Source organism: Nerophis lumbriciformis, linkage group LG15, assembly GCF_033978685.3.
Source record: "Nerophis lumbriciformis linkage group LG15, RoL_Nlum_v2.1, whole genome shotgun sequence".
Lineage (NCBI taxonomy): Eukaryota > Metazoa > Chordata > Actinopteri > Syngnathiformes > Syngnathidae > Nerophis > Nerophis lumbriciformis.
The window spans coordinates 32,708,931-32,721,100 of record NC_084562.2 but is presented as its reverse complement, the minus strand read 5'-3'; the positions used below and the strand labels follow the sequence as shown (position 1 = coordinate 32,721,100).

Below are 12,170 nucleotides of genomic sequence, written 5' to 3'. Positions count from 1 at the left end.
AGATGGAAATTTCAAGTTCCAACAGGACTTGGCGCCTGCACACAGCGCAAAATCTACCCGTGCCTGGTTTACGGACCATGGTATTTCTGTTCTAAATTGGCCCGCCAACTCCCCTGACCTTAGCCCCATAGAAAATCTGTGGGGTATTGTGAAAAGGAAGATGCAGAATGCCAGACCCAAAAATGCAGAAGAGTTGAAGGCCACTATCAGAGCAACCTGGGCTCTCATAACACCTGAGCAGTGCCAGAAACTCATCGACTCCATGCCACGCCGCATTAACGCAGTAATTGAGGCAAAAGGAGCTCCAACCAAGTATTGAGTATTGTACATGCTCATATTTTTCATTTTCATACTTTTCAGTTGGCCAACATTTCTAAAAATCCCTTTTTTGTATTAGCCTTAAGTAATATTCTAATTTTGTGACACACGGAATTTTGGATTTTCATTTGTTGCCACTTCAAATCATCAAAATTAAATGAAATAAACATTTGAATGCATCAGTCTGTGTGCAATGAATAAATATAATGTACAAGTTACCTTTTCAATGCAATTACTGAAATAAATCAAATTTTTCAAAATATTCTAATTTACTGGCTTTTACCTGTATATTGTTTTTCAGATGCAAATTAACTTTTGATGCCCTCCTATGTTGTGCCGTATTTTGTAAGAGTTGCTTGCTGTCTCCGTTGTAGAGTTAATTCACTTCTCAATACACTGCACTGCATAAACAACATTAGTGACTCTGCTTCTTGAGATGTTGTCCTTGTGTTGAACCAGCTTTTGTCTGAGGATGTTGGTGAGTTTGAAATGCATCAGTATGTTATGTTTGGAGAAAATCCTGACAAATCAGTCACTTATGTTACCATCACATTTTGCCTCCTGTGTCTATCCTTAGTCTTGGGTGTAGTGGCCATTTTTCTTACGACAGAGGCCAAAAAATGTTCTTAAAATTGTGTTGTCTTTGCTATTCATCGGGCTGGGCGATATATCAAGTTTGTAAGATGTATCGATATATTTTTAAACAAGAAAATATCGTAATATCGATATAATTTATTCCACGTTATTTCACGTTAAAATGACCAAACACTGTTTATTTGTTGTGTTCCTTGATTCTCCCCCGCTTCCCACTCCCTCTCAACACTCCATGGGCTACTAAACCCCTCCCTTTCCTCCTTCCAAGATGTGCTTGCACGTATAAGAACATCCATGATTGGTTGGTTGTTTACTATGATGAGTCACTATTGGTTGAGATTTGGGCAAAACATTAGGGACAGGTCAATCAGAGGCAAGATAGCGCGGGTCATCGAACCAGGAAGGGAAATCACAACAGACATCCCAAATGACGACAAGAGAGTTGTAGAAGAGAATAGGGAATATTCAAGCGGGCGATTTATATATTTAAAAAACTAGTTGAAGATGGCAGAGGGATTCTCTTCTTTAGATTTTTCTTTTAGCGATGTAGACGACATCCAGGAAACCCACAATGCGTCTACTTGGCCACATTTGGACAAATGTATGCGTCTGGATAAAACATTCATTTGAGTTTTTTACCATGTAAGCCCAAATCAAAACTATTCTCGAGTTGCCAAGCCGGGCATATTTCGCACGAGAAATGCTGCCAAAAATGTATGCCGAAGTGAGGAAGATCCGCTTACTTGGCGCTGACCAGAACCATACGTGTGACAGTCCATTACACCGTCAACTGGGGATTAAAAAGTGCCTGCCTGTAAATGTACAGGTAAAAGCCAGTAAATTAGAATATTTTGAAAAACTTGATTTATTTCAGTAATTGCATTCAAAAGGTGTAACTTGTACATTATATTTATTCATTGCACACAGACTGATGCATTCAAATGTTTATTTCATTTAATTTTGATGATTAGAAGTGGCAACAAATGAAAATCCAAAATTCCGTGTGTCACAAAATTAGAATATTACTTAAGGCTAATACAAAAAAGGGATTTTTAGAAATGTTGGCCAACTGAAAAGTATGAAAATGAAAAATATGAGCATGTACAATACTCAATACTTGGTTGGAGCTCCTTTTGCCTCAATTACTGCGTTAATGCGGCGTGGCATGGAGTCGATGAGTTTCTGGCACTGCTCAGGTGTTATGAGAGCCCAGGTTGCTCTGATAGTGGCCTTCAACTCTTCTGCGTTTTTGGGTCTGGCATTCTGCATCTTCCTTTTCACAATACCCCACAGATTTTCTATGGGGCTAAGGTCAGGGGAGTTGGCGGGCCAATTTAGAACAGAAATACCATGGTCCGTAAACCAGGCACGGGTAGATTTTGCGCTGTGTGCAGGCGCCAAGTCCTGTTGGAACTTGAAATCTCCATCTCCATAGAGCAGGTCAGCAGCAGGAAGCATGAAGTGCTCTAAAACTTGCTGGTAGACGGCTGCGTTGACCCTGGATCTCAGGAAACAGAGTGGACCGACACCAGCAGATGACATGGCACCCCAAACCATCACTGATGGTGGAAACTTTACACTAGACTTCAGGCAACGTGGATCCTGTGCCTCTCCTGTCTTCCTCCAGACTCTGGGACCTCGATTTCCAAAGGAAATGCAAAATTTGCATGGTTGGGTGATGGTTTGGGGTGCCATGTCATCTGCTGGTGTCGGTCCACTCTGTTTCCTGAGATCCAGGTTCAACGCAGCCGTCTACCAGCAAGTTTTAGAGCACTTCATGCTTCCTGCTGCTGACCTGCTCTATGGAGATGGAAATTTCAAGTTCCAACAGGACTTGGCGCCTGCACACAGCGCAAAATCTACCCGTGCCTGGTTTACGGACCATGGTATTTCTGTTCTAAATTGGCCCGCCAACTCCCCTGACCTTAGCCCCATAGAAAATCTGTGGGGTATTGTGAAAAGGAAGATGCAGAATGCCAGACCCAAAAACGCAGAAGAGTTGAAGGCCACTATCAGAGCAACCTGGGCTCTCATAACACCTGAGCAGTGCCAGAAACTCATCGACTCCATGCCACGCCGCATTAACGCAGTAATTGAGGCAAAAGGAGCTCCAACCAAGTATTGAGTATTGTACATGCTCATATTTTTCATTTTCATACTTTTCAGTTGGCCAACATTTCTAAAAATCCCTTTTTTGTATTAGCCTTAAGTAATATTCTAATTTTGTGACACACGGAATTTTGGATTTTCATTTGTTGCCACTTCAAATCATCAAAATTAAATGAAATAAACATTTGAATGCATCAGTCTGTGTGCAATGAATAAATATAATGTACAAGTTACACCTTTTGAATGCAATTACTGAAATAAATCAAGTTTTTCAAAATATTCTAATTTACTGGCTTTTACCTGTATATTTTATCTGAGTTTGATAAATGTTGTATTGTTTGCACAGCTATGCTATTTATTTTACGTAGAAATAATATTTTTCAATTTTATTTGTTATGTAATTCTGTGCTACTTAAACTGTTTATTTTCTGTGCTGTTAATACCCATCTTGACTAACTGGGTTAATAAAAGTGCCACAGACTGTTTACACTACAGTTGTCATTCACTTCAATTTCAGTGAATCGCACTCAAAAATGAATATCTTTATATGTATACTTTCACCGGAAAATACATTGAGGTATATATCGAATATCGAGTTTACGGTAAGTAAAAAAATATCGAGATATACTTTTTTGTCCATATCGCCCAGCCCTAGCTATTCATACTGTGTATTTATTTGCATCACCATACTTAGTGACATGATACAATTATACATTTGTCTCCCAGATTGGACCCCATCCTTTATAAAAAGTGTCAAGGAGACGCTGCCCGACTATGTCACACACACGGCTGGAATGAGACCAGTGAGTTGATGCCTCCAGGCGCCGTCTTCTCCTGCCTGTATCGCCATGCCTACCGCACCGAGGAGCAGGGCCGCCGGGTATGATAGACTCGTATCTGCTTTTGATGTTTTATTTGATGAATTCAGTGTTTCCTGTCTGACTGAAGAATCAGAAAGTTTTTTTTTTTAATTGAACAGGTCAACCAAGATGAACAGGTAAGTAGTGAACACCCCCAGTCAACATCAATATTCAAAGAATAGACTGATGATGGTGAATCAGGGTTGGAATTACATTTTAATTTGTTTGGGTAATTTTCTTCTGGCATGTCGTGGTGTGCTGTAATCACAATACGTAATGAAAAATTTTATATTTGTACAATTTGATATATACCGTATTTTCCGCACCATAAGCCGCCCTGGGTTATAAGCCGCGCCTTCAATGAACGGCATATTTCAAAACTTTGTCCACCTATAAGCCGCCCCGTGTTATAAGCCGCATCTAACTGCGCTAAAGGGAATGTCAAAAAAACAGTCAGATAGGTCAGTCAAACTTTAATAATATATTAAAAACCAGCGTTCTAACAACTCTGTTCACTCCCAAAATGTACGGTAATGTGCAAATGTGCAATCACAAACATAGTAAAATTCAAAATAGTGCAGAGCAATAACATCAATAACTTAATGTTGCTCGAACGTTAATGTCACAACACACAAAATAAACATAACGCTCACTTTCTGAAGTTATTCTTCATTCATAAATCCCTCGAATTCTTCTCCTTCGGTGTCCGAATTAAAAAGTTGGGCGAATACGGGATCCAAAATGGCCGGCTCCGTCTCGTCGAAGTCATTGCCTTCCGGAAAGCTCGGACCACAGTTGTGACCGAAATATCCGCCCAGTAGAGATGCGCGGATAGGCAATTTATCTCATCCGCAACCGCGTCAGAAAGTCGTCAACCATCCGCCATCCACCCGATGTAACGTTTGATCAGAACTCCATCCGCCCGCCATCCGCCCGTTGTTATATATCTAATATTAATTAAAAAAAAAAAAAGGGTGAAAACTACGCGAATTGCACCTTGTGCAGACAAGATTTTTCGATCGGACACGGAGGAATTAGCGATGTAAAAGACCACGTTGGGACAAAAAAACACAAGTCTAATGCCGTTGCTAGCAATACAAGTGGAAAACTTTCAACGTTTTTCGTCGCCCAAACAGATTCTTTGGATGTGATAAATGCCGAAGTTTTATTTACGGAGGCAATAATTGAGCATGGACTTCCAATCGCACTGGCTGATCACATGGGACAGTTAATAATGTAATGCAACCTTTAAAAATCATTACGCGGTGATCGCGATCCCAAAAATAAACTTTTCTTGCATGATAATGTCCAGAAAAATTCGCTTTATATTACTATAGAGTCCTTTTAACGAATGAGTTTGATGGTTTATCACAAACCTTAAATGAAATTCCATGGCCACCGTCCTGCTCTCTATATCAACCAGGGTGAGCCCCACCCCTTTCGGGAGCGCACTGAGCGCGGAGTGACCCCTTTTACGCGCCCCCGGCAACAGGGGTGGCAAGCAGGTAAGCTGCGCGGGCGGAGCGCGCGGAGTGACCCATGTTACGAGCCCCCGGCCACGGGGGTGGCGGGCAGGTAAGCTGCTTACCTGCTGCGCGTGACGCCGGCCGCGGCGAAAGCGGACGAGGCGGGGTGTCGGTGCGGTGGGCGCGGTAGTGACCCTGGACGTGCGTCAGGCCCTTCTCGCGGATCGCCTCAGCTACGGCTCCCGGTGGGGCCCTCTCGGGGGAAGGGGCCTCGGTCCCGGACCCCGGCGAGGCGTCGGGGGCCTTCTCCGCTCCGTAAAAGTGTCCATCTCTTTTTTTTTTTTTCTTCTGTTGTGGCATATGCAGCAGGTGCCTGCTCGTTTTTCGTATGTGGGTAACAACATTTAACTATGTATATATATTTCCCAATTGGTTTAACTGCCACCCGCAAAAAAAAAAAAAAAAAAAAAAAAAAAAAAAAAAAATCTAATTAATCCGCCCGACCCGACCCGCGAGCGGATAAAATCTTATTTTTTTTTATTTCATCCGCCCGATCCGCGGATAATCCGCGGACTCCGCGGTTGTGTCCGCAAACCGCGCATCTCTACCGCCCAGGCATTTACGATCCACTGGCAGATGTTGGCGTGTGTCGTCCGGCGCTGTCTCCCTGTCTTAGTGAAGGTGTGTTCGCCTTCGGTCATCCATTGTTCCCACGCCGTTCGCAGTCGTGCTTTAAATGCCCTGTTGACACCAATATCCAGCGGTTGGAGTTCTTTGGTTAATCCACCCGGAATGACGGCGAGTGTTGTATTTGTGTGCTTCACTTGTTTTTTGACACCATCTGTGATGTGGGCGCGCATGGAGTCGTATATCAACATGGAACACACAAAGGAAATGAAACGTAATACCCGCGCGCTTCTTCTTCTATGGGGGCGGGTGGTTGCTTACCGTAGAAGAAGAAGCGCTTCCTCTTCTACGGGGGCGGGTGCTTACCTTGGCAGTTGCTTACCATAGAAGAAGAAGCGCTTCCTCTTCTACGGGGAAAAAAGATGGCGGCTGTTTACCGTAGTTGCGAGACCGAAACTTTATGAAAATAAATATTTATATTAATCCATATATAAGGCGCACCGGGTTATAAGCCGCACTGTCAGCTTTTGTGAAAATTTGTGGTTTTTAGGTGCGGCTTATAGTGCGGAAAATACGGTATACCATTTTGCCCATTATAACTTTTGACCATGTTGTATGGAAGTACTATTGTTGCAAAACAATAATAAGTGTGTGTGTGTGTGTGTGTGTGTGTGTGTGTGTGTGTGTGTGTGTGTGTGTGTGTGTGTGTAAAAAAAATATCTGTACATCAGTGTGAAGGAGACCCCTTGATTGGTTGTTTTTTTTCACGTGACTTTTGCTGCACTTCTACCATGGCAGATATCTGCGTGTGTGCATAGATCTGTACGTGTATAAATAATTTGTTTGTAACTACACCTTTCTTTTGTCTATTCTCACCACGGTCAGCGCCTACAACCCAGTGGTGTTAATAGGCTGAAGTTAGCTTCAGCTTAGAATGGTGGGGGGTACTGTTGGTCGATACCAGACTGATATTTTTTGCTTCAAATGTCATGATCATTGAATCATTTTGTCACTCCTGTAGTGCAAAATAAAATAAAAAATGTGTTCTCACACACACACACACAAATACACAGATTGCAACTCAGATGCACAGAATTTTTTTTACATGCACTCTAAACTAAACACATACACACAAATTAGGATACGAAAATTTGAATCTGATAACACACACAGATCGAGGTTCGCATTTGCAAATTGTTTTTCTACATTAATACTAAAGATGGCATTATTGTTTATTTTATCTATTATATAGTATATTACACTATGCAATTGATTTAAATTGCCAGTGGTGTACAACAGAAATGTTAGTCAAATATCTCAACTCGTACTTTACTACTATACCGTAGAACAGACCTGGGCAAATTAAGGCCCGGGGGCCACATGCTTTTCAATCCGGCCCACTGGACATTCCCCAGAAATTATTTTAGATCTTTAAGATGTAAACTGTAGCTGCCATTATGATCTGCAGTGATGTTTTCACTGCAGATTTTTACAACAAAGTTCTAAAGCTTCGTGATATATCAGATTGTAGGTGGGGTTTGCGTTCATATTTCTTTGTGTTTGTTGCATTTTTGTTGCATTGTTTCGCTTGATTGTAAAATACGTCTATAGAGAGGGGGTGTGACGTTCATATGTTGTCAATATTCAGTGTTTTATCGTTCATAGTTAATATTGTAAATCTCACATTCTTTATTTTCATGTACATTCTGGATGTCCCATTTAGTAAAAAAAATAGTAAAATTCCATTCCGTTTTTTGAGGCGGTCTGTCATAGCGTTTTTAGCATTCAATCAGACATTATTGTGAGGTTTTGTATTAGTGTTCCTAAAAATAGATATACCGGCCCCCAGGCACATTTTCTTTTCTAAATGTGGCCCCCCGAGGCAAAATAATTGTCCAGGCCTGCCGTAGAGTATATCAGGGGTGTCCAAACTTTTTCCAATTAGAAAAATGTAAGAATACAGGGGGCTACTTTGATATATTTTGGGCTTTAAAGATGCTTAAACCAGTTTAATGTAGATCAATATTGGCTAATATTACACAACGGAACCTCAATTTAAGACCCCTCTTTTTGCAAACTTTTCGTTTTATGAACTTTTGGATTGCGCCAAATATGCTTCTGTGTGCGAACCATGCTTGCTCGTATTGAAGAGATTGAGGAAGCCGGCTTCGTACCACAGCAAGTTTTTAAAAAAAACAGCATTTTCTTTGCCGATGTTAATCAGAATCAAAATCAGTTTTATTGGCCAAGTATGTAATGTACTGTAAGTGGATTTTACTTTTTTAAATGTTTATTATTGTAGCAATATGGTTGTCCATAATAAATGATAAATGGGTTGTACTTGTATAGCGCTTTTCTACCTTCAAGGTACTCAAAGCGCTTTGACACTACTTCCACATTTACCCATTCACACACACATTCACACACTGATGGAGGGAGCTGCCATGCAAGGCACTAACCAGCACCCATCAGGAGCAAGGGTGAAGTGTCTTGCTCAGGACACAACGGACATGACGAGGTTGGTACTAGGTGGGGATTGAACCAAGGACCCTCGGGTTGCGCACCGCCACTCTTCCACTGCGCCACGCCGTAATGACAATTTTTGTGATTTTTGATCGTTTGTGAGGGCACCAAAGGGAATTGGTGACCATTATACATTTTTACATTGTTTCTTATGGACACATTTGCTGAATTATACAAACTTCAATTTACAAACTCTGTTCAAGAAGCAATTTAGTTCGTAAATCAAGGTTTCACTATATGTGACAAAGTAAATTAGTAAGGGTCTTAGAATAGTCGACTATTCAATTGGAGAAGTCTGATTCGACTATCAATCTCGCAGTCAAATTTTCGGACATTGAACTTTTCTCCTCTTTCCATGGCAGGCAGGGGAGTTGAAGACCCGAGACCCTTTGCGCACAATGAATGTGTTAGGATGGTGTTCAAAATTTAAATACCATTTGTTTTTAAACGGTGCAATGTTGGAATAGGTTGACACCTAAAAATACAGATCATTTGCAACGTTCAAATCAAATCAAATCAAATCAACTTTATTTATAGAGCACATTTAAAATTTACCACAGGGGTAGCCAAAGTGCTGTACAATGAACAGGTTAAAAGATAAAACGAGTACCGAGCAAACACAACACAACACAAACAGAACACGATAAAAAATAAATAATTAAAATAGAATTAATAAAAACATAAAAACAGGATCACAGCAGGTGTATTATGGGGCGCCATTGCAGGATGGATATCACTCAGTGTTAAAAGCCATGGAATAAAAGTATGTTTTTAAGAGAGATTTAAAAACAGGAAGAGAGGAGGCTTGTCTAACACTCAGGGGTAGGTCGTTCCAGAGCTTGGGAGCAGCAACGGCGAAAGCTCTGTCACCTCTAAGCTTCAGCCTTGTGTCAGGGACCGTCAACAGCAGCTGATCGGCTGATCTTAAGGATCGGGTGGGGCAGTAAGGCTGAAGGAGGTCGGAGAGATAGGTTGGCGCGAGGTTGTTTAGACATTTAAAAACAAATAAAAGGAGTTTAAAATGTATTCGGTAACGCACAGGGAGCCAGTGAAGGGACGCTAAAATAGGGGTGATGTGCTCACGTCTGCGGGTCTGTGTTAGCAGACGAGCAGCAGAGTTCTGCACGAGCTGCAGGCGGGCGAGGGAGGCCTGGCTAATGCCAACATACAGGGCATTACAATAATCAAGACGAGTCGAGATAAAAGCGTGGATTAATTTCTCAAGATCATGTCTTGATAGAAGCGGTTTCACTTTCGCTATTTGGCGTAATTGATAAAAGCTTTTTTGAACGACGCTGCTGATTTGTTTTTCGAATTTAAAATCTGAGTCAAACTTTACCCCCAGGTTTGTGACACAGTCGCTGAGATACGGGGTCAGAGTGCCGAGGTCAACGTTGGGGGAGGGAGAGCGACTTGGACCGAACAACATAACTTCTGTTTTATCGTCATTTAGGCTCAGGAAGTTAGCTGAAAGCCAGACTTTGATGTCGTGCAGGCAGTCAATAAGACGTTGAACCGTGTTATTTTGTGCCATGGGAAAATAAATCTGGCAATCATCGGCATAAAAATGAAATGCAATACTGTACTTCCTAAAAATAGAACCAAGGGGGAGAAGGTAAAGCGCAAATAAAATTGGGGCAAGGATTGAGCCCTGGGGGACCCCATGTGGTAAAGGAGCTGTGGACGACATAAAACTGTCTACTTTTACACAAAAACTCCTGTCGGTTAGGTACGACCGGAACCAGTTGAGGGCGGCGCCCTTAATGCCCACACAGTTCTCAAGACGAGTGATTAAGGTGGCGTGGTCGACGGTGTGGAACGCAGCAGACAGATCTAAAAGCACCAGGACAACATATTTACCAGAATCAGTGGACAGGAGGATATCGTTAAAAACTTTTAGAAGCGCTGACTCTGTGCTGTGGAGGGCTTTAAAACCGGACTGGAACAGCTCAGTGATACCATTATCCTCTAAGAAGGGCAACAACTGACTGTAGACAACCTTCTCTAATATTTTGGAAATGTATGGAAGATTAGAGATAGGTCTGAAGTTAGAGAGGAGAGAGGGGTCGAGGCTGGGTTTTTTAAGTAGAGGTCGTACCACTGCATGTTTAAACTCTACTGGAACTATTCCAGAAGAGAGGCTACTATTGATAATGTTAAGGACACTTGATCCAATAGTAGCAAGTACCTCCTTAAACAGGCGAGGTGGGAGGGCATCTGCAGGAGAACCAGAGGGCTTCATATGACTAACTGTGTCACTTAAAAAAGAAAAGGACACCGGCTCAAACTGATGGAAAACAGAAGAGAAATGCAGGGGAACAGAAGGGTCATATGAAGGCTGAGATAGACTGGCTCTAGTTGACACAATTTTGTCAGTGAAAAAATGGAGACAATTTTCACAGAATTCAAAAGAAGCATCAAAACCAGCAGATTTGGGAGCACCAATGACAGTGTTAATAGTTTTAAACAGAACTCTGGGGTTGTTATAGTTAGAAGATATCATCTGAGATAGTTCCCTCTAAGGTGTGCGCCTGCGCAATTGCTCACTGCTCACCCGTCCTCTGCGCAAAGCAAATCTATGCCACGCACAAAATCAAATCCCACTCTAAACAAAATAAACACATCATTTGTTTTGTATGATTTTGCAATGCAACTGTGGGTAACCGGTGATGAAATGCGGCCACAACAGATAAAACAATGTTTGTCAACACTGTTAAATTATTGTAACGCCTGTCGAGACGCTTTAAGGAGGACAGGAATTCCATCCCCTTTACTTAGCAAAATTGTTTGTCGGCCATAGCCACACCAAAAAAAATGGTAAAATACTTCTATCTAGCAAAATTGGTAATTGTCTACCATACAAACCAAGCCAAAAGCAACTCTTTGTCATCTGTTATATCAACAGCAGCCTCTTGCTGTCTGTCTCACCTGCACCAACACATACACTCATGGCAATTAGCCACTGATACGTTTAGGGCCACACAAAAAGTTGGACAACTCCAGCACTACACATTAAGTGTACAGGTAAAAGCCAGTAAATTAGAATATTTTGAAAAACTTGATTTATTTCAGTAATTGCATTCAAAAGGTGTAACTTGTACATTATATTTATTCATTGCACACAGACTGATGCATTCAAATGTTTATTTCATTTAATTTTGATGATTTGAAGTGGCAACAAATGAAAATCCAAAATTCCGTGTGTCACAAAATTAGAATATTACTTAAGGCTAATACAAAAAAGGGATTTTTAGAAATGTTGGCCAACTGAAAAGTATGAAAATGAAAAATATGAGCATGTACAATACTCAATACTTGGTTGGAGCTCCTTTTGCCTCAATTACTGCGTTAATGCGGCGTGGCATGGAGTCGATGAGTTTCTGGCACTGCTCAGGTGTTATGAGAGCCCAGGTTGCTCTGATAGTGGCCTTCAACTCTTCTGCGTTTTTGGGTCTGGCATTCTGCATCTTCCTTTTCACAATACCCCACAGATTTTCTATGGGGCTAAGGTCAGGGGAGTTGGCGGGCCAATTTAGAACAGAAATACCATGGTCCGTAAACCAGGCACGGGTAGATTTTGCGCTGTGTGCAGGCGCCAAGTCCTGCTGGAACTTGAAATCTCCATCTCCATAGAGCAGGTCAGCAGCAGGAAGCATGAAGTGCTCTAAAACTC

General features: G+C 41.7%; 1 protein-coding gene across 2 annotated transcripts in view; it reads left to right on the top strand.

Annotated features, from left to right (window-relative positions):
* The window catches only part of LOC133616052 (Golgi apparatus protein 1-like), a 139,847-nt gene that overhangs the window by 80,304 nt on the left and 47,373 nt on the right, over window positions 1–12,170 (top strand). Inside the window, exons 11-12 of one of the 2 annotated variants that reach the window (XM_061975069.1) lie at window positions 3,748–3,901; window positions 4,001–4,018. In XM_061975069.1, the coding sequence (XP_061831053.1) occupies window positions 3,748–3,901; window positions 4,001–4,018 (172 nt within the window). The remainder of the gene's footprint in view (window positions 1–3,747; window positions 3,902–4,000; window positions 4,019–12,170) is intronic. The other variant, XM_061975070.1, reaches the window with a different exon arrangement.